Source organism: Hemicordylus capensis, chromosome 2 (genome assembly GCF_027244095.1).
Source record: "Hemicordylus capensis ecotype Gifberg chromosome 2, rHemCap1.1.pri, whole genome shotgun sequence".
Classification (NCBI taxonomy): Eukaryota; Metazoa; Chordata; class Lepidosauria; order Squamata; family Cordylidae; genus Hemicordylus; species Hemicordylus capensis.
In genome coordinates this window covers 11464566-11487366 of record NC_069658.1, presented here as the reverse complement: position 1 = coordinate 11487366, position 22801 = coordinate 11464566, and the positions used below count along the sequence as shown (strand labels likewise).

General features: G+C 50.9%; 1 protein-coding gene across 2 annotated transcripts in view; it reads left to right on the top strand.

Moving 5' to 3' along the window:
* Nucleotides 1–22801, top strand: part of EPG5 (ectopic P-granules 5 autophagy tethering factor) — an 87597-nt gene that overhangs the window by 26475 nt on the left and 38321 nt on the right. For both annotated transcript variants that reach the window (XM_053297497.1, XM_053297496.1), the window contains exons 12-22: nucleotides 452–606; nucleotides 1491–1631; nucleotides 1938–2102; nucleotides 4384–4503; nucleotides 5408–5667; nucleotides 7017–7157; nucleotides 8576–8720; nucleotides 10684–10881; nucleotides 14593–14703; nucleotides 17108–17227; nucleotides 17367–17533. In XM_053297497.1, the coding sequence (XP_053153472.1) occupies nucleotides 452–606; nucleotides 1491–1631; nucleotides 1938–2102; nucleotides 4384–4503; nucleotides 5408–5667; nucleotides 7017–7157; nucleotides 8576–8720; nucleotides 10684–10881; nucleotides 14593–14703; nucleotides 17108–17227; nucleotides 17367–17533 (1723 nt within the window). The remainder of the gene's footprint in view (nucleotides 1–451; nucleotides 607–1490; nucleotides 1632–1937; nucleotides 2103–4383; nucleotides 4504–5407; nucleotides 5668–7016; nucleotides 7158–8575; nucleotides 8721–10683; nucleotides 10882–14592; nucleotides 14704–17107; nucleotides 17228–17366; nucleotides 17534–22801) is intronic.

The following is a 22801-nucleotide window of genomic DNA, read 5'->3' as shown; positions in this document are numbered from 1 at the left end:
AATGGAAATCTGGGGGTTAGGATCCCAAGAGGGGGAAATGGCCAAAAACCTTGAAAAAAGTGAGGTAAAGTGCCCCACCTGCTCTGCCAGGTCCCCATCACTCCAGCAATGCCCCCCATGAGACTCAAATCCACCATTTTGGGGGAGAAAAATCGGCAAGTTTTTTCTTGGAAAAGGAGGCACAAAATGGCAGCTGGAAATGAACTCGGAGGTCATTTCCAACCACTCCCGATCTGCAGATATGCGTATTTAACCCTTTTTAACCTGTTTCCCCCCCTCGTGTATTCCAAAGTCGGGTGCCAATTACCCAACCGCGGATACATGAAACCACGGATGCTGGATCCGCAAGTAACAAAGTCCTCCGGTACAGAGCAAAAGGTACCTGTTCAGGGAGGACTTCAGTTATCTGACCTAGGAATAAGATCTGCCCCTTCCGTGCCTCCCCTGGCAGACCCAGCCCACCTGGAGAACTTTGAGAAGTATCTGCAGTCGATGAACGGCTCTGAGGAAATCTGCCTGCTGACCACCTTTGCCCAGATGGCACAGACCAAGCGGGACGACTTGGATGAAGACTTTGTCAGAGTCATTGTGCTGGAGATCTATGAGGTGAGTAAGAAGCAAATGGGTGGGTTTGTGAGGGGCTCCGTGGAGGAGACAGACAGCCCGGGCAGGAGAGTCGTCATTTGTTTCAATAGGCTGACATCCAGACTTAGCCAGATGCAAACATGTTGTGCTAGCTAGTTCTGGCAAGTCAGGATCTTGCCTTCCAGACAGGTGGTGTGCTGATGCAGAAAGGTTTGTGAGCTGTAACCCTGCTGTGCAGTGCCCGCATCCCGTTCTGCTGTCTTCGTTGCACAGACACAATCACAAAAGACTGTGTGACTGGAAGCATCCTCACAACTTCGTGCAGCTCTGCAACCTTGCATGTGTGTGCAACTGTTTTGCTATGCTAGCCCTGCGTTCGTCTGGTTGTCAACCATATTTTATGTCATCTCTTTCCCCAAAGAAAAGGGATTCACAGGCACAAGGTGACTAGCCGAAAGAAAGGAAGTAAAATAATCAATGCAGCAGCTATAACAACTGTAGCTTCACTGATAATTCCAAATGTCTTGTGAAGTGGAACGGGTTCCTCTCTTAAAAATAGCAAAAGAGGGAGCCTATTACATCTCCTTGTGGTAATCGTTCCATAAATAAGGGGCTACCACTGAGAAGACTGTGTCCTTGGTACGTGCCAAACCATGCCCAGTCAGAGGTGGGTCAGAGAGCAGGGCCTCCATTGCTGATCTCAGGACTCAGGTGGGCTCATCTGAGAGTAGACGGCTCCTGTGATATAACTTGGTTCCAGACCATGAACTTTAGCCAAGTGGCTGCCAGGCTGACTTGTGAACTCTGCCATGGGTGGGCCTGGTGTCTCTAGTGCTGCAAGTGGTGCTAAATTTTAGTAGGTGGCATTAAAAAAACAAATTAACCCCTTTCCTCCTTTCCCCCAGGTGTCTTACGTCAGCCTTTCCACAAGAGAAACTTTTTCGAAGGTTGGCCGGGAACTCCTGGGAGCCATCACCACTGTGCATACCAGCATGATTTCAGTCCTGCTGGACCGAGTCAGAGAGACTATTGGAAGGGTTGGCATGGTAAGAGCCCAGCTGTGTTGAAAGGAGGGAGCACCACAGCGTGATGCCACTAACGAATCTAGGAGTTCCTGAGCCTGGGTCCCTTAGAACAGGCTTCCCCAACCTGTGGCCCTCCAGATGTTGCTGAACTACAACTCCCAGTATCCCTAGCCACAGTTTTGGCTAGGGATGCTGGGAGTTGTAGTTCAGCAGCATCTGGAGGGCCGCAGGTTGGGGAAGCCTGCCCTAGAACATTTGTAGGAACAAAAAACCTTTCTGGAGTTTAAATGGCCTTTATCCATGCATCCAACTCTGTCTTCTTGCTAGGTTTCCCTTTATTTATTTAAAGAGCTGCCCATGCATCTCTGGAAGCCGTCGCCTTCAGAGGTGGCCCTGATCCGTGACTGGCTGCTGAATTATAGTCTGACCGAAGTGGAGAACAAATTAGCCTGCATCATCCTGGAAGGGCTGAACTGGGGACCTTGTGAGCAGGTACGTAGGGGAAAAAACAGAGCTGCGGTCATAAATTGGTCAGATTAATCGATTAAAAAAAACAAACCTTTGCAATGGACTAAAAAGATATCTCTGATAAGCAAGGAGTCCATTTTTTTTAATGTGAATTATATTTTTAATGATTAAAAACGTATAAAAACTGCAGCTGGCAATCACCGCTGAAGAGGAGGCCACAAACAGGACGGGTTCCACCCATAATTCTTTGCAGTTGGGCAGGCTTCTTCTTTCTGTGTCTGACTGCTGCTTGGTGCTTTGCAGCCTTGTTCATGCCTGCCAATGTAGGAAACAAGTGACCTAGTCAGGCTGGTTTGCCATTCAGATGTTTCAGCTTGTGCTGTCTTAGAAGAGAGCTTCCTTACACAAGAGGGAAGGCCTCTTCTCAGATGGCACCTACCGTATTTACCTGAATAGAAGGTGACTGAATTTAAGAGGAACTGCTTAAAAAAAATACAAGTTAATTACAGCTTAAACCTGTAATGACCCCAAAAGAAAGATGACTCTGAATTTAAGATGGCCCTCCAATTTCTAGCACCAAAGAATTTGGGAAAAGCCTAGTCTTGGATTTGGGTAAATATGGTACTACAGCATAGGACATATAATCTTAAAAACAAAGAAAGCATGCTTTCCCCCTTCAAAACTATTGTTCTAGTCAGGGAATTATTTTGTACTTTGCACCACATTCATATTTTGAATCTGAAGAAGCTCAGCTCAGACACTGTTCAGCAAAGCCCTGGAACTTTTAGAACTTGTCTGGGATAGCCTGCTGAGCTTTTCTCCTTAGTTGTGTCGCTGGGCTGAGGGGTCATAGGGCCATAGGAAGCTGCTTTCTACTGAGCCATACCCTTGGTCCATCCAGCTCAGTATTGTCTGCACAGAATGGCAACAGCTTCTCCAGGGTGGCAGGCAGGAGTCTCTCCCAGCCCTATCTTGGAGATGCCGCCAGGGAGGGAACTTGGAGCCTCCTGCATACAAGAATATGCAGGTGCTCTTCCCAGAGTGGCCCCGTTGCCTGAGGGGAATATCTTAAAATGCTCACAGATGGTCTCCCATTCAAATGCAAATCAGGATGGACTCTGCTTAGCAAAGGGGGCCATTCATGCTTGCTACCACAAGCCCAGCTCTCCTTGCACAGATCTGTTGCTTTATCTCAGGCTACCTGATGAGTAGAGTCAGGTGAAACTGCCACTTGTGGAGGGCAGCTTCTGTCCTTGCCACCTGACTGGCAGAGTGAGTTGGGGACCAGAACTTCCACGCAAGCAGGGCTGCCTTTTGCCTCCTTGTTTTTTTCAGGGCCCCTTCTTGATTCGTTGGAATAAGCTGTCTGCAGGCCAAACTGCATGTGGCATTTACAGAGCTGCTAGCTTTGCTGGGCTTAGTTTTGCTAATAACAGCTGGAGCAGGACCATAGTGGATGGGAAGGAGGGAGGTTTTAAGTTGATCCCCAATCCAACTTCCGTTGACTCTGGAGCGAAAAGCTCCCACTGATGCCAAAGAAAGGTTTGGGGTCCCCCCCACTCCTGAGATGGGGCTGTAGCTCAGTGTTGGAGCCTCTGCTTTGCATGCAGAAAGTCCCAGGTTCAGTCCCTGGCAGCATCTCCTGGTAGGGTTGGGAGAGACTCCTCCCTGAAACCTTGGAGAGCTGCTGCCAGTCAGTGTAGACCAGGGGTTCTCAACGTTGGGTCTCCGGATGTTATTGGACTTCACCTCCCATAATCCCCGACCAAAGGCCACTGGGCCTGGGGATTATGGGAGTTGAAGTCCAAGAACATCTGGTGGCCCAACGTTGACGATCCCTGGTGTAGACAATGCCGAGCTAGATGGACCAGTGGTCTGACTCGGTAGAAGGCAGCTTCCTGTGATCCTAATAGCATTTGGATCAGGGACTGTGGTGGGGAGTTGAATTAAACCCCTACTGTCCTCTGCTGTGGTCCCAGTCCATGCAGAGCGGTGGGGTGGGGGGGGTTGGCGGTTACTACTATTGATGACAAATCTCCTAAGCCCACCATGGCATTATTTGTTGTTGTTTGTTGTTGTTGTTGTTAATAATGCTTTAAAAGACGCATGTAGTTTGGCCCTCAGTGTTGAATGGAAAGGGACTTTTAAACTTATCATTATTTCTACAGCATCACTCGTGTACTTAACGTAGACAGTGAGAGGCCCCTGCCCGAAGGCCCTTACAGTGTGTGGAAAGACTGGATGTTGAAGGGGTGTGTGTGTGTGTGTGTGTTAAAAAAAGCAAAAGCAAATTCTTCTTCAACAGGGAAGTCTTCATCTGGATCCAGCGGTCCATACTGAAGTTGCGCTCATGGTTTTAGAAGCTTACCAGAAGTACCTCTCTCAGAAACCATACAGTGGGCTCATCTCTGAAAGCATCAAACAGGTACTTCTCCACTCCCTCCAGGCTCAAAGGCAGGATGCCTCTGAATACCACTTGCCAGGGGAGCAACAGCAAGAGAGAGGGCACACCTTCGTCTCTTGCTTGAGAGCGGGCAGCTGGTGGGCCACTCTGGGAAACAGGATGCTGGCCTAGATGGGCGTTCTTGGGCCTGATCCAGCAGGGCTGCTCTTAACGGTTTCTTTGAATGTTACTCGTTCAAATTGGCATAAAACCCTATTAGTCCTTTTATCACCTAGCAGCACTCTACACATGTTGCTTCTGATTTCCCAGTAAGGGGTTCCCTGTGCCAAACTCGAGTTTCAATGGCAGCAGACCTGTCAAATCAACCACTGAAACACCCAAGTCCTGGGGAAAGTACCTTCAGCCTTGTTAGAAATGCCTGACTGGGAGCAGGGAACGGAGAGGCCCAGAAGAGGCAGGAAGTGGAAGCCAGTGGCAGAATTGAAGAACGGCTCTATGTGGGTTGCAGGGAAGGAAGTGGGGCAGCCCTTCTATGCACCGAGGTGAGGTGGTTGCCTCCTGCAGCGGATTATTGGGATGCCAGCAACTCGGCAAGATGCACTCCTGCCCCGTATTCCCCCCCAAAAAAGGGAAAAGGGGGAAGAGGGTGCGCACGGGGGGGGGCATGATCCGCTGTTGCCTGCTCCACGGAGGTCTTTAGGGAGCTGGGGACTCCTAGTCAGCTGGGAATGTCGCTGAAGAGCTTTGGATCTGAGGCCGTGGGGCAGGCCATCTCCCCACAGCAGCCAACAGTTGCCACTTATGATCTGGTGGTAGTTTTAAGGACAGGGGAGTCGGTGCTCCATGAGGCTGCCTGGTGGACAGCCGCAGGATAGACCAGGTGGCTGTTGCTGTGCTCCTCAGCCACACGGCTTCTTCGCCCTAGGTCTCCTACCTGGCCAGCATTGTGCGTTATGGAGAGACTCCCGAGACCTCCTTCAACCAGTGGGCGTGGGGCCTCGTGCTGAGGCTGAAGCTGCACGCCAACGATCATGGCACGCAGCAAGGCTGGCCTGCGGTTCCACTCTCCAGTACGGTGCTTGAGCTGGCGGAGTCGCCCACCTTTCACCCGCTCCTGAAGGCGGTCCGAGCAGGCCTCCCCATTGGCTGTTACCTTGCGCTGGCCATGATGACGGTAGGCCACAGGTATGGAACGGGAAGGCTGGTCTTGTGCTAGCGAGCATGAATTGCCCCCTTTGCTAAGCACTGTCTGCCCTGCTTTACATTTGAATGGGAGACAGATGTTTATTACAGATCTACATTTTTATTTAGTACTGAACCAGATACCGCAATTATGGTTCATAACATCATACAAGTCAGTACAGTCAATCTAACGTGTTAGCCACATTTAGGTTTCTTTTAAAAATTATCCTAATAGGATGAACATCATTTTACCTAACCATCTGAGGGAGCCTTAACCATTACTTGGCGAATGTTATATGCAATAGCACAAAATTTAGCAACACAAGCAGTAACAAATGCATTCTTATCAGCAAAAAGATACGTTTTATAAAATTCCATAGATCTTCCTGGTAAACCCAGTAAAAGGTGTAAAATCAATTTACTGTGTGGAATACGATAAAAAGTGCAGTGAAGTTAAGTGTGTGCCATATTTTCTACTTCCCCTCAGTCACAGGGGCACCTGTGCAAATGATAAACTATTTTTTATACCTGCCAGTGGAACCATGCCAGTGGGAAAATGTTGAAATGAGCCAAGGTGAGCTTCCATTTTGAGGTGATTCAGTTGCAGGAATTGTAGTCTTAGTGACAGAGAAAAATGGTCACTTGTTTTTCAAGATGTTCCATTCCACATTGTTTGGTTGGCAAGTGTGTGTCATTTCGATCTCTGTTTTATAGTGTGAGTGGGGAAATGAGCAGAAATGTACTTGGAGTTGCCTTTGACTGCCACAGCAAGAACGATCCTGCTGTTGTTCTAAGACAGGCCTGAGGTGTTTGCGAAGCAGCAGTCCTGTTGGCTTGTCATCTTGGGTTAGGGGGCTTGGATGCTGGTGTGCATCAAGATGAAATGCGGCAACATGTAGAAGCCATCCTTGCTCTTTCTTCCTATACTCTTAGATCCAGTTGTCTTTGTCCTTGGGGCCCTTTCTTGAACTATGTAGACAAGTTCTAAAATAACACACAATAAACCAGAAGATGTGAAATCTAGCCTCATATTAAAAATCCGAACAAAATGACTCATGGATCTATCAATGTTGTTTGGTTTGTGTTTGTTTGTGTGTGTGTGTGTGTCATTTTGCAATAATTGTCTCCTTCTATGTGATAGCGTTTTCCTTTTGTATTGTGAAAATGCCAACATAATTTTTTGTGTTAAAAAATTTAAACTTTTTAAACTTAAAAAAAGTTAGAATCCTAGGATGTCAGAGTTGGAAGGGAGCTTGGAGATTCTAGTCCAACCACCTGCTCAGTGAAGGACTCTCTTATGCCTTTGTCTGATTTATTAATGGGTTTTTTTTTTGCCTTCTTTCCTTTGACAGCATTGAGAAGTTCTGTGCTGAAGGGATCCCCCTCTTGGGCATTCTGGTGCAGTCGCGGCATCTGAGGACCGTCGTTCATGTCCTGGATAAAATCTTGCCGCTGTTCTATCCCTGCCAGTATTACCTGCTGAAGAATGAACAGTAAGCCTGAAACGTACCCAGATGATAATGTGTAACCAGGCGGTTTGAGCCATTAAAAGATTGGGTTCAGGTCCAGTTCAGATTTGTCAGTATTTTTCAACTCTCTGGTTCAAACGTGCGGCCCCAGTTGGACTACAATTCCCATCATCCCCGACTGCAGTGGCCCTCTATCATTGTGTCAGGGGATGATGGGAGTTGTAGTCCAACATCTGAAGAGCCAGGTTTGAGAACCCCTGCAGTAACCAGTTCAAATGCTAAGCCAGTTTAGATACAGTTCATGCAGACGAAGATCATAACTCTGTGCTCGTGATGTAACTCTAAAATGAGCACCATCATAACTACTTAACTTGAGGGGGGAAATAGCTGTTTTAACAAGTTTTACCAGCAAAATACATGCAGCAGGGGAAACAATGTTAAAACAAAGCATTCGTCATGGAACAGGACCAGCCTCTAGATTTCTACAGGCCCTTGTTGTTTTGCCTACCGTGGCCCCTTCTACCTGGGTGGGCCCTGAGAGAGTCACCCCATCCCCCACTGGCTAGGGACACAGAGGGGGTCTCGGGGATCAGCCCTCCGGAGGGCTCTGCATTAGCTAAGCCAGGCATGACACTCGTGAGATGGACTGTTGCTCTTGGCCTGGTCAACTGAGCAGATGCCTGTGGGCAGCCCCCCCCCCCCCCGACATATTAGCTGCTCTACTAAGAGCCTCCAAGCAAGTGCCTTGGTGTATTTCTTTGCTGCTTTTATCGCAAGCTGCCTTGGGCAGCAGTTGTGCTGGAGGGATGGGTCAGAGATCAATAAACAAGTGATCTCCTCAGTTCCCATTCTTATTACACCTACATACGTATAACTGAAATAATCATGTGTTCACCCCCATCTTCCTCATAGGAAGGAACATAGGAAGCTGCCATATACTGAATCAGACCATTGGTCCATCTAGCTCAGTATTGTCTGCATTGACTGGCGGCAGTTCTCCAAGGTTTCAGCAGGAGTCTTTCCCAGCCCTACCTGGAGATGCCAGGGAGGGAATGTGGAACCTTCTGCATGCAAGCAGGCAGATGCTGTACCCAAAGCAGCCCCATCCCCTGAGGGGACTATCTTATGGTGCTCACACATGTAGTCTCCCATTCAAGTGCCAACCAGGGTGGACCCTGCTTAGCAAAGGGGACAAGTCATGCTTGCTACCACAAGACCAGCTTTCCTCCCAATCCTCCTCTTCCTCGTGCCATTTTCTACATTGGTAGACCTTGCTTTAGAAAGCACCAGTTGCATGGAAGGCACGATACCAACAAGGAACATAATAGCCACGAGCTCAACATCAGGGAGCCCTTTTTGAGGGTTGGTGGCAGGCCACATGATCTGAAGCAGCCGCTCTTGTGACCTGTGAATCTGATGGCAGCTTGTTTGTGGTTTTCTAGGTTTCTCTCGTACCTCCACCAGTTTCTTCAGCTGGATGGCGGCATCCCCCAAGGGATGACTCAGCAGGTGACGCACAAGGTGGCTCAGCACTTGACTGGAGCAAGTTATGGCGAGAACCTGAAGCTGCTCAACAGCATGATTCAGGTCAGGAGTCAAATGTGCCGGGCGCATCACGGACCCTTTAAGGCTGGCCCGGATTCCCACTGCCCTGCTGCTCCAGCGGCAGAATTCATTTCTCCAGATCAGCCCAAGCAATCCAGAGGACAGTTTGCTGCACAAAGAGGAAGTGGGACTGGTGCACCATGTCAAAAGTACTGAGTGCAGGTTGTGATTGCACAGAAAAAGGGGAGGATATGGTATCGGGTGCAGCATACAGCTCCCTGTGGATTGATGTTTTCATAGCTTGTTATCTTTTGAAAAGCAAAGATGGGCCTGAAAAAGTGTGGGCCATATGCTGACTGAAATCTCAGAAGTTGGATTTCAGTGATCAGATTTCTAGGGAATGGGGCTTTGGGCCCTCCCTAAATCCTTGCACTTCCTTAGCCCTCTTCTGGGGTTTGATAACTGTGTGCACTGGTATACAGTTACAATGCCAATTGCAGGCTCTACAGCACTGGATGCTCTGTAGGCCCACTTTCCTCTAGGGATGTGCACAAAGCTGTTTGGAGGCCCTTTTACGGTTTGAGCACTGGAAGGTTCCAAGGGCGGGTGGGGTGGGGTTGGACTTTAAGGGTGGGGGGGAGGGTGCACGTACCCCTCCCTCCACTCCCCCCCCCCCGCCGGCGCTCCGTTATGCAAGGCTCCTTCAGGGCGGGAGCATATCTCCCTGCTGCCTCATCCCCTTGCCCGGTACTTCTGGGTACTTCCATCCCCGTCCCCTCGCCAGGTACTTGCGGGTACTTCTGGCTAGGGATGTGCGGACCGGTTCGGCAGTCCGGTTCGGGGTTTCGCGGTCAAACCAAATCACACACACACACACCCAGTTTCGTCGGACCGGAACCAGACCACTGGGTCTGGTCTGGCCGGTCCGCAGATTTTTTTAAAAAAATTTAAGTAGCTTTTAAGTATCTTTAGCCCCTTCGGGGGGCTTGCTGAAGCCACGGGGAGGGGGGTGGTCCACACAGGTCCCCTCTCCTCCCTCCAGCCTTCCTCATCACCACCGCGGCCGAGTAACTGAGCATTTTCAGCCCTTTCGGGCTTCTGTACGAGTGCGTGGCGGGTGCGCATGTGCCAATGCACTCTGTGAGGCCACTGCCTTGCAGAGGGCATTGGTGCATGCGTGGCTGCTGCGCGCTCGTACAGAGGCCCGAAAGGGCCAAAAATGCTCATTAACCCGGCGGGCTGCAGCGGTGATGAGGAAGGCCAGCAAGGGGAGAGGGAACCCGCGCAGACACCCCGCGCAGCTTCAGCAAGCCCCCCGAAGGGGCTAAAGATACTTAAAAGCTACTTTAATTTTTTTTTAAATCGCAGTCTGGGGCGGAACCAGACCGGGGCGGGGGGCGGGTTCGATGGGGTGCCAGACTGAACTGGCCCATTTCTGTTCGATGCCGGTCCTCGAACCGAACCGGGCCAGATGGTTCCATGCACACCCCTACTTCTGGCCAAAATGGGGACAGGGTGGCAGGGAGGTATGCTGCTGCCCCGAAGGAGCCTTGCATAATGGAGCGCTGTTGGGGGGGAAATGGGGGGTGGGGGTAAGTGCACCCTCCCCCACCCTTAAAGTCTGACCCCACCCCCTGCCTTCGAACCACCCCCGCCTGGTTCTGTGCACATCCCTACTTTGCTCACTAAACATGAGCACAGGGATTGTCTGCGGAGGCAGACACAAGTCCCTCAGATCCTCCCCACCATTTGGAATCCCAAAATGCTCCGTGCTGCCAGTCATGGGGAGGATCTCTCTCTGGTTACAGTATTTCTCTTTGCCGACAAATGCTGCACTTGTGGTTAGGAAGGAGTGGGGCTTGCAGGTGGCACTATAGGGCCATGATACTCCTAATTGTATTAGCCTTCGTAGCTAAATGGAGCCTCCAGATTCAGAGGCAGCATACCTCCGAAATGAGTTGCTGAGATCATTAACCATATTGATTAATGCTCTTTATCTTGACAGAATCACATTTTCACAAGCAGCCATCCCAACGGAGTCGGGCCAGCTGCGATCTTGGAGTTCTGGGTCCAGGCCCTCATCAGCCAGCCGCTCTGGCACAAGGAGAGAGCCACGCTCTGCCTGATGGATCACTTGTGCCAAGCAGCTTTTCAGTTTAATCAAGAGGACTGCGTGCAGAAGCTGCTTTATCAGCAACACAAGGTAGGGCCAGATCCAGCCCCTTTTTCACTTCCAGGAAAGGGATCATGTTCTAAAGGTCCTTGATGGGGCTGTAGCTCAGTGGTGGAGCATCTGCTTTGCATGCAGATGGTCCCAGGTTCAGTCTCTGGCAGCATCTCCAGGAAGGCCTGGGAAAGACCCCTGCCTGAAACCTTGAAGAAGCCGCTGCCTGTCAGTGTAGACAATATTGAGCTAGATGGACCAAGGGACTGACTCGGTATATGGCAGAAAAGTGGTTCTGTGAAAGTGTTTTGAATATCACCTTTCTCCTTGAGTGAAGGATGGTAGCCTGGATGAGTTATTCCTCCTTCTTCCCCCAGTGGACAGAACTTAGGAAAATTAACTGTAGAGTTGGGTGAGTGGGGGGTGGGTATTACTTTTGCATTCTTATACACATTGGCTGACATGCAGAGTAAATTACTCAGTAGTACCTTTCAGGAGGAACCCTATAGTTGTAGCTTAAGATCGAAATCCTGTGCACAGTTCGGCTGCTTGAGTCCCATTGCCTTTCACTGTAAGGATTGCAGCCTAAAACTCTGATCTCTAATGCAGTACGTAGCAAACTTTCTTTGGATCTGGGACCCAGCCCCAAAAGTTAGCAGCCAGACAGTGGTAACTTGAAGAAATTACTGGACTTAGAGATGGACACTGCGGAGGGAAAGGGCAAATGGAATTCTTTTTAGCCCCTTGGCAGACAGCATACTGTCCCAGGGCTGCCTGGGACAAATAAAGATTTTATTAAATAACTAGCTTAAACCGTGCAGAGCATCTGCATGCTAGTACTTGATTGCTCCCCTCACTCCCCACCACAGCCCGCTCATCTCAGAGATCTCTCCACCCTCACCTGAGCTGCACTCCTGCTCCTCTTCCTCCATCCCATTGCTTCCACCTCCCTTATCCCCTCAACCTCTTAGTTGCTTCTCCATCCCGTTGCTCCACCCCCCTCACCCCTCTTGGTTGTAGCTGCAGCGTTACTGGTGCCAGCTGGTGAAGCCGCAGCCCCCTAACCCCAGAGACCTCCCCACCCTCACCCGAGCCCCACTCCTGCTCCTCCCCACAGGAGTAGCAGCAGCAGTTGACCGAGCCCTTCCTAACTGCCACTGCCATGGCTACTTGTTCTTTTCAGGACACTGACAGATTTGGGCCCATCCCTTGCCTGCTTCTCTCCCTCCGCCAGTGGCCTCTGTAGCTCTGAACAGCGGCAATGATTGACCGGGCCCTTCCTCCCTGCCACCATGGCCACATGTTCCCCTCAGGCCGCCAACAGGTCCAGGCCCGTCCCTTCCCCTTCCTTCTTTCTCTCTCTTCCCCTTCCTTCTTTCTCTCTCTCTTCCACTTGCTCTTCCTCTCTCTTTCTTCTCTTTCTTTCTTTCTTTCTCTTCCTGCCTGAGTTAACCGATCTTGTTCATCTTGTTTCCTCATCAAATTCACAGAGTAGCATCCTCCTGCGGGCGGGGCGCTTTACATTGCAGCCCTTCACAAACTCTGTCCCCAGTCCCCAAACCCCCTGCTTTATGACCCCGGCCGGTAACCACACTCCTCTCCAGCTGCTGCCTTCTCTCTTTCCAAACTCTTGCATGCTGTCAGCCAATTGCCTCCTCCCCCTCTGTCAGCCAATCACCTCCTTTCTGCCACGTCCCCACGCATGGCCCGTCTTAGAGAAATAAGTATATAGATATAGATAAGTATATAGATATAGAAGATATAGATACCAGTGGGCACGGGCGCAGAGCATCTGCGCTTCTAGTTGGGCCAGGCCGTCCTGCCACCACTGCTTCCTTCTCCTGGCTGGCGGGGCTTTGCCCGCCCGCCCACCTCGCCGCCACCACTATTTCTCCCCGCTGCCACCTTGTGTCCTGCCACTACCACTGCCTCCTCCCGGACAGCGGGCCTTCGCTTGCCGTCCGCCCACCTTCTCACCGCCACCATTATTTTCCTCCTGACAGTGGGTGTGACAGGCAGGTACTAACAGCCTCTCTGCCACCCAACCACTTTCCGCAGCGCCCTCGTGCTGGCCTCAAGCTCCTTGGCGCGTTTTGAGGCAGCGGACTGCCACTTACCCCCTTCCGCCGAATTCCCTGGTGCTTTATGTAGCAGCCCACCACAAACTCCTTCTGTCCCTAGTCCCAGAACTCCCTGCTTCACGACCCCAGCCAGCAAGCTTCCTCGGACAGCGGGTGTGGTGGGTGGGCAGTAACAACGGCCTCCCTGCTGCTCCTCCGCTTTCCGCAGCGCCTTCGTGCAGCCGACCCCAGCCAGCAAACTCACTCCTGATGGCAGGTGTGGCGGGGGTATTAACAACGGCCTCCCTGCTGCCCAACTGTTTTCTGCAGTGCCCTCAAGCTCTCTGGCGCGTTTGGAGGCGGCGAACTGCCACCCGCCCCCTTGTGCTGAATTCCCTGGCACTTTATGTTGCAGCCTTCCACAAACTCTGTCCCCAGTCCCTAAAGCCCCTGCTTCATGACCCCAGCTGGGAAACTCCCTGGCTTTCCAAAATGGCCACCCGCACTCCTCTCCAGCTGCTGCCTTCTCGCTTTCCGAACTCTCGCGTGCTGTCAGCCAATCGTCTCCTTTCTGCCACGTCCCCACGCATGGCCCGTCTTAGAGAAATAAGTAGATAGATAGATAGATAGATAGATAGATAGATAGATACTAGAGGGCCCAGGCGCAGAGCATTTGTGCCTCTAGTTTGACCCAGCCGTCTCCCCCAACACACATGCCGGCATCCCCCCCCCGCTGATCGCTTCTCCCCCCCCCCCCCTTTTAACTTACTCTGCCTCCCAGCTCCTCCTCCCGGCGGCCAGGCCAGGGCCTGCCGCTGCAGCTTCCTCCTCACCCCAGCGGCTGGGTGGGCCAGGGCTAGGCTGTCGCGCCACCACCTCCTACCTCCTCCCAGTGGCCTGGCTGGGCTGCTGCCGCCACCTCCTCACCCCGCTGGGTGGTCCAGGGCCAGACTGGCCTGCCGCCACTGTCTCCTCCAGCCGGCCTGCCACCACCTCATCCCACCGTCCGCCCGCTTCAGGCCGGCGCGGCTTCTCCCACCAGCCACCTGCCTCCTCAGCCACCAAACTCCCTGCCGCTCCGGAACTCTTGCGTGTTCTTGAGATTGTGTGCTCTCGCTAGAGGTTGCCACGGATCTGGAAGAAATCTTGGAGTCTTGGAGAAATAATTTTATATACTAGCTGGGCCAGGCACAGAGTCTCTGTGCTTCTAGTTCTTCCCCTGCTGCTGCGGTTTTCATTGCCTGCCTGCTGCCGCTGCCTTCTTCGCCTGCTACTGCCATTTTCTCCCCGCACCCCACAATCCTGTCTGGCACCTCCGCTTTCCTCTCCTGCTGCCGGCAGCTCGCTTGCGAACTCCTGCGAGTGCTACTACACATGGGAATAGCGACGGGTATGCCTTAGAGCAGGGATTCTCAAACTTGGGTCCTCAGGTGTTATTGGACTTCAACTCCCATAATCCCCAGCCTCAGTGGCCTTTGGTTGGGGATTATGGGAGTTGAAGTCCAATAACACCTGAGGACCCAAGTTTGAGAATCACTGCCTTAGAGAGAGAGAGAGAGAGATTCTACTTCTGAATATTCTAGTGTAGGCTCCATGGTGTGTTTTCTAAACACCATGGCTCCATAGTGCCTGGGATTTTGCCAAGCTATGCTCTAATCACACAGTTGTTTTCACCTGTCTCTCATCCCAGAATGCTTTGGGCTACCACAGTGACAAGGGACTGCTCTCTTCCTTAGTCAGCTGGATCGTGGCAGGCAACGTGACTCCTTCTTTCATCGAGGGAAATGCCAACTCTGCACAGGTAGGGAAGTGCCTGAGACTGGGTGACCTAGAGGGGCCTGGAGGAGGAAACCTATTTGGGTGACCTTTGGTTAGTTGTGATCTGTTAGGCTCATCTACCTTCCAGGGTGGTTGTGAGAATAAGATGGGGGGAAACGTGTGGATGTTTGGATGAGGTTAATGGTCAGCATTCTAAGCTAGCGGTTGTATGGTTTCATTTGAATCCTCTATTTATTTATTCATTCATTTATTCAAATTATTTGTATCCTGCCCCTTCAATGCATTACTGCTGAGGATGACTCACAGAGAGTAAAAGAATAAAACAGATACAATAATATAAAATAACATTTAGTTAGAAACTAGACCCAGTTAAAATCAGATTTACAGATTAAAATCTTACTGGGAAAGGCAGAGAATAAAAAATTAAAAACTAATGTATGCTTTGCATGTGGCCTTCTTAGATTAATTTCCTATAGAGCCTCATGGAACAATGCAGAGCACAGCAAGACCTTAAAAGAGCAGCTGGTGTAAAACTTGCACAAGCATCATGTTGTTTGTGCTTCTTATTGTGGGAGGAAGTGAGAAAATGCCAAGGGTTGGCCTGGGCCAATAATTAGGGATCTGTCGAAACACGATTTGGAGGCTGAATCACGGGGCACCTCCTTTTGAAAACAAGGGCTTCCCCAGTCCCTTTAAAGCGGAGGAGAGCAGGCCCATACCTGCTCCTCCATATCGCCATACTCCCGGCATCCCCCTCAGGATTAACGGCACACCGGTGGGGGATCTCCCAGCTGCCCCTGCACCCAACACCAGCGCACACATGGTCTCTGTGCACGCTCGCTGGCCATTTGTGTGGTCTGCTGACTCTAAAGAAATGGTCTCTGCACATGCACAGAGACCATGTGCATGCCGGCATCAGGTGCCTGGAGACCTTGTGTGTGCCAGCGTCGGGCACAGGGGTAGCTGGGAGACACCCCGCCAGCGTGCAGTTAATCCTGGGGCGGGGAGCACCGGGAGTATGGTGATGGCAATTGGAGGAAGAGCAGGTATGGATGTGCTCTCCTCTTCTTTCAAGGGGCTGGGCGAGTCCTCATTTTAAAAGGGAGGTTCCCCCGTGATTCGGCTTCTGAATCACATTTCGGCACTTTCCTACCAATAAGCAATTTGTGGAAGTACCATACATGAAACCATCAGTGATGGCCCAAGACCCTGGTGCGCTCAAGGCAGGCTGCCAAATGCCAACTTCTCCCCATGTTCCTCCTTTACTGTTGACAGTGGCAATAGCTGCTGCTTCCCTAGACATTTGCAGTAGAGATGTGGCCCTGTACAACCCAAGCACAGCATCCCTCTAGTGGCTGTTGTGGTTGCATACTTTGTTTCCTTTTTTAGATTGGGGACAGGGAGCCATCTTTATTTATGTATTTGTTTATTTAACCTTCGGGGACAGGGAGCCATATTTATTCATTTATTTTCTATGTAAGCCACTTTGAGAAGTTTAGTTGAAAATTGGTATATCAGATATTCATAGTAGTAGAGAGACATTTGTGAACACCTGCCTTCACCTCCGCTTCTTGTCTTGGCATCAGTGTTCTCTCTAATTTTTTTCATCTGTGTGTGGAATGAGTTTTGTTCTGCGTGGCAGTATCAAGGCAGTCTGTGTGCATGTGCATTTGGAATGGGGCCTTCTTGATTCAGCCTGAGCGGGATCTAAAATTAACTGAGTGGACATCAAAAAACTTGTGAGTGCGCACACGCACACGCCTTAGAGAGAACACTGCTTGACATGCACCCTCTTGCCTGCCTCATGCTGGGCTGCTAATGAACTGAAGGAAGAGATATAAGAAGAAATGAGGAAAAGGCAATCAATACAGGAGATGCTCCTTTTCTACTTCCTGCCACTTTTCATTACTAGCACAGTACAAGGGAGGTCTCTGGGCAGAAGAAAGAGGCGGCACCGGCAGAGAACTATCTCAGTGTGGCTCTTGACTGAGTGGTGACTGCCACTGGTGGGCAAAGAGCTGCTCCAGTGGTCGTGAGAGGCAGGTGAGGTTGGGGACATCTTGCCGCCCTACCGGCACCCCCCCAAATCCACCGCTTGAGGATACCACCTCCCCTTGCCTCATGCGAGGGCCGCCCATGGAAACAGCCTCTGAGGTTTTGCTCTTAGAAAGGGTTTCTTTCAGTCCTTGAGTACGGGTTGCTGGGTGGTGGCAAACAGTGGGGGAAGACAGTTGCCTCCACGCTCTGGGTTGGGCTTTCCCGAGGCATCTGCTTGGCCCCTGAGGGGAGGTGGGGTGCTGGACTGGCTGGACTATTCGAGACCTGGCCCAGCAGGGCTCTGTCTGGGCCCTCTGTTTGCAGGAGGAGAAGCTTGGGAAACACCAGGCCCTCTTCGTTGTTAGTCGACTCTGCTGTATCGCTTACAGGTTTGGTTTGCATGGACCATCCTGAACATGGAGTCCATCTTTGAAGAAGATTCCCAGCTCCGTAGAGTTGTGGAAAGAGAGTTAGTCACTAACTCTTTAACTCCTGATCAGGCTCTAAAGGTAAAGAACTAAATCCACTCATGGTGAATCTGGTTGTTGTTGTCGTCTTTTAAAAAAATTGTTTCAATTGAAGCAGAAGCGGAGTCCACTGTGCAACCTGTAATGACACCAAAACATGAGTTTTTCCTTCGGTTTACAGAAGGCCCAGGCCCAGCTGAAGCTGCCCATTGTGCCTTCTCTTCAGCGCTTGCTTATTTATCGTTGGGCTCATCAAGCCCTGGCTACTCCTGCAGATCACCCCCTCCTTCCACTCATCTGGCAGAAATTCTTCCTCCTTTACCTTCATCGTCCAGGGCCACAATATGGGTGAGTTAAACTCTGGAAGCTTTTTTATGCAGATGCCTAAGTTTTTGCATTAGGGATGAGCTGTTGACAGCTCAGAGACCCTTGATGAGACAGAAAGTTCTCCATGAGTTGAGGAGGGCATGCGGAGGGGTTCTTCATTAGGCACTTTTGCCCAAACCCGGACTTTGAAGCACCATACCAAATGTACAAATGAAGCTGCTATTTACTGAGTCAGGCCATTGGTCCGTCTAGCCCAGAATTACCTGCTCCGGCTGGCAGCAGTAACCCTGTTTGCTAGGATCCTTGGTAAAAGGGGAAACTAGGGTTGGACTTGGGACATTTCGTTTGCGCTGAGGTTCGGATACAATAAGGAGCATTTGGAGACCCTGAAAGCTGTTCCTGCCATACTCTAAGCTGTGGTACAAGAGAGAACCAGACAGAGGCTACTCCTCCTAACTAAGTAAAGAGGCACCTTTAAAAGTGTGGGTTCTTTTATATGTAGTCAAGGAGAGAGCCCCTGTCCCTACCCAGCCCAGCCCAGCATCCCTCCAGTGGTTGCTGCTGGTGTTCACCTCATGTTTCTATTTAGATTGTGAGCCCTTTGGGGTCAGGCCACTAGCTTACTTACTGTTCTCCCCAATGTAAGCTGCTTTGGACACTTTGGTTGAAAAACAGTATCTGTGGACAGGTCTTGGAGACTATTCACGGTTGCTGAGCGGCCGCAAATGATCCGGAAATGACGTCTGGGGTAACTTCCAGTTGCCATTTTACAGCACAGAGCCATTTTGAGGCTCTTCCTTAAAAAAAAAGGTTTTTGGGGTGAATGTTTGCAAAAAAAAATTGGCTCATTTGAGGGGGTTTTGGAGGCATTTCTGGAGCTCTGGAGAACAAGGTGCTGTGCATTTTTACTCTTATTTCCCCCCACTTCCCCCATGTTTGGCTTTTTTATGTGTGGTTAGGAACCTAACCACAAGCTACTCGTGGAGGTAAGGTTTCTTCATTCACACTTTCTGTGCTTGCAGTTATAGGCAAGAGCAAACCCCCACGAATAGAGGGCCACCTGTATAAATATTCCTCGCAGAAGTAAGCTGCTGATCCTTACTAGAGCGTAGGGATAGTTCATAATCCCACTCATTTCACTGGCACAGGAGGAACACTTGATGCATTATTCTCAATAAAATGAATTCAGGATTGCCACTGAATATTTTGGTCTTGTGGTAGAGAGCATGAATTGTCCCCTTTGCTAAGCAGGGTCTGCCTTGGTTTACCTTTGGATGGGTGAATACATGGGAGTGCGGTGAGATACTCCCCTTAGGGGATGGGCCATAGCTCAGGGGTAGAGCATCTGCTTTGCATGCAGGAGGACCTGGGTTCCATCCCTGGCAGCATCTCCAGGTAGGGCTGGGAGAGACTCCTGCCTGAAACCTTGAAGAGCTGCTGCCAGTCAGTGTAGACAATACTGAGTTCGATGGACCAGTGATCTGACTAGGTATAAGGCAGTGTCCTATGTGCTTTCTAAAATGCATGCACGCACGCACGCACACACAAACAGCCATGTTAGTTTTTAGCAGCCTCTCCTAAAGTGACACCACTTTCATTGGTGATAATTAACGAGGGATCTGGATTGTGATCCATTGTATCCATAAGAACTGGGTTTCTGCGCCTGCGCAGGGACCTCCCGGGCTGACTAGCTAGCTCCTCTTTGCGCCCCGCCCGTCTGCACGTGCCTTGCAGCTTCCGTTAGAATCGACGGTTGGGGCGCCTCTCCTTCAGTTTTCTCTTGACCGCCAAAGCGCTTACACCTCTTGGCTGTTGCTCCTCAATTATTATCAAAAACGTTGACTTCGGACTGTTTGACTATTCTCTACTGAGCGGATTAATTGGTTTGACTTCAGAACGAACAACGGACTTGATTTGGGACTCTGATTCTAACTTCGAAGTTTGTACAGGACGGTTTTGACTCGGAACGGCGAACGGACTTGATTACGGACTCTGCTTTGTTTGTTCCTAAGATTGTTTACTGAATTTGACTCGGAACGGCATTTGGACAATGGAAGCTAAGAAGACATTCAAACGGTGTGAAAAGTGTTGAGCAAAGTTGCCTTCGACTGATTATCACGACGCCTGTTTGATGTGCCTAGGAGAGAATCATAACACGGCGGCGTGTAAGATATGCTGCTCGTTTTCAAAACAAACTAGACAAAATAGAACTCTCAGGCTTCGAGCTGCGTTATACGAGGAGGCACTTCGGCCGCCAACTCCTCGTCCGTCGGCGTCGATGAGTTTCGGATCGACATCGGGAGCTTCGATGTCGAAGGAGTGCGGTGCGTCAAGCTCCCCGGGATTGGGTTCCAGTGGGTCTGCTGATAAGCAGTCTAAAACCACTGTTGACACTCTGTTTAAGAAACCAAAGGAGGTTTCCAAAAAACGGAAGCATAAGGATAGAGATCGTCATGCTTCTGAGAGGGAAAGTCGCCATCGTGAGGAGTCTCGACATCGAACTCCCTCACCGACGGCAGCACAGATTTACGACGTGGACTCGGCTGAGTCCCCTACAGCCTCGACGTCGACACCTCCGGTATCGACGGTCAGGATGGTTTCGGCTTCGACATCGACTTTAGTCTCGACGTCGACACCAGCGCCGACATCGAGATTGGACCAAGGCAGTCTGGGACAGGCGTCGACATTGGAATCGACATCGACTTCGACGTCGAGGCATTTGCAAGTCTCGGCAACGGAGCCTCCCATAACTGCCCAGGCGGTGTATGCCATTCCTCCGTCGGCGTCCACGGTGCTGGAGCAGATATGAAATGTGAACACTGCTCCTTCGTCGGTGTTGACGACTTCGACATTGAGGAGGATTCCTCATCTTTTGTCACCGGCATTGACGCCGGCACAGTCCCCCTCGACGCCGAGGACTCCAAGTCTGGCTACACACGGGGACGGACTTAGAGAACTGCTGGAGTCGAGTTCGAGTACCCCCTCGGGTGCGACGTTTCGCGGCTTCCTGTCGACAGGCTTAGACGAGGGTCCTGGAGGTGGAGAGCTGGCTGATCTGCCTCATGTTGCCTCACTGACACCAGCAGTGGTCCAGGATCCAAGAACCGATGTCGGGTGCTCTACGATGCTGCAGCCAACTCATTCCTGCGGTTTCCGCCATGGTGTGCCGGATGATTATGCAGAGTTCTTGCGTTGGAAAGCGGCACAGGTAGAAATACAACCAGTGCAAGGGCTGCGGAATTTTGTGCAGGCTGGACAACTTGCTCAGCCGCTGCTGCAGTCAGAGCATGCAGACCATCAGGGGCCGTCTGTGAACTTGCCTATACAAACACCATTGGTGCAAGTTCAAACCTACCTTCCAGAGAATTCACAGTTACCTGTGGTCCAGACGAGGATGCCAGAAAAACCTGCTGGGAAAAGAAAGAGGAAAGCAACACCTCCTCCTTCTGAACCATCATCTTCACCCTCTGATGACAGTGAGGACGATGAGTCGGGACCGGCCTCTGACAGAGATGATATCAGTCGTAGGTCGGACCCCCCTTCGGATGTGCCACCAAAGCTATCCACCTCGCCAACTGAGGAATTGAAAGCTTACCATATCCTCATAAGGGACATCGCTGAAGCCCTGGGCATGGACGTAAGCTCTCCGGATGCGGACGTTGCTGACCCGGTCTATAATATGATGAAGCGGTCTAAGACTTCGCATCCTGTTGCCCTCACCATGATTCCTGGGATAGACAAGGCTGCGAAGGTGGCATGGGACTCAGTGGGGGTCGGGGCTCCGACTTCCAAGCGCATTGAGAATTTGTATAGGGTGACTGAAGGAGAGAACTCTTACCTGTTACGTCATCCTATACCGAACTCCTTGGTTGTCAGTTGCGCTTCATCCACCAAGAGTGGACACCGTCATTCCACGCCTGCTGACAAAGAGGGGAGGAAAATGGACGTTATGGGTCGAAAGATCTATAGCACCTCCAGTTTAGCAATTCGTATTGCTAATTATGCGGCGTGTATGGCACGCTATAACCATTTACTTTGGGATGCGCTCTTACAGGATTCATCCTCTTTGTCTCCGGAGGACTTCCAATGGAGATTTAATGATGTGTACGAAAGAACAACGGCAATAACGCGCCAACAACTGAGCGCATTCAAACACTTGTCGGAGACGGAATCGAGAGCAATGGTGACGGCAGTGAGCTTGCGCAGGCATGCGTGGCTTCGCTCAGCAACCCTGCAGACAGACATGAAGGAGAAAGTCGAGTCCTTGCCATTTGACGGCAAAGGTTTATTCCATGAGGACACGGACACGTCAATGGAGACGTTGAAGAAATCTAAATTCACTGCCCGCACCTTTATGGTGCCTTCGAGCGGTTCCAGCTCAACTGCAAGGAGCCGCACTTATTATCAGAGAAAGAGTGATCGGTATCGGGACCGCAAAGAATACCGAAAACAATTCAGACCTTACCAATGCGGTAAGGGCTTTAACCAAAAACAAAAAGGAAAAACAGCTCGTCAAGGCGACAAGGACGCTTCCAGCAAGAGCTTTTGACGGGACTGTTCGTCCACTGCATCAGTTTTGCAGCAGCCAATTAAGTCCAACGCTACAATCCAGGACCCACTACATCGGCCCTGTAGTTGCCAGGATCAACATGAAGCTGGCAAGCCGTGCGCCAGCATGGCACAACATAACATCCGACCGGTGGGTACTGAGAATAGTGCAGACTGGATATGCGTTGGAGTTCGAGACAAGGCCTCCCTTCTCTGGACTGGTCTATACGCCGGCCACGGAGGTGTTGCGGGAGGAGGTCAAGGTGCTGCTGGAGAAACAGGCGATCACGCGGGTGCAATGGGCGAACAGACTGACCGGCTACTATTCCCGGTATTTTCAGATACCAAAGAGAGACGGTGGAATAAGAGCCGTAATGGACCTGAGGGGGCTCAACCTCTTCATTCGGACCAGGAAATTCAGAATGGTGACGCTGCAGGGAATTCTGCCTCTGCTGGTGAACGAACAGTGGGCAGTTACTCTGGATCTCAAGGACGCTTATTTTCATATCGGGATACAGGAGAGTCACCGCAAGTTCCTCTGGTTTACAGTAGGGGCACAGATCTATCAATATGTGGTGCTTCCATTTGGACTTTCTACTGCGCCCAGAGTGTTCACAAAGGTGATGGCGGTGGTTGTAGCCCACCTACGAACTCAGGGCTTGAGGCTGTATCCGTATTTAGACGATTGGCTCGTGGTGAGCCACGACAGGAGTTTACTTACCCGCCAAGTGCAGATGCTGC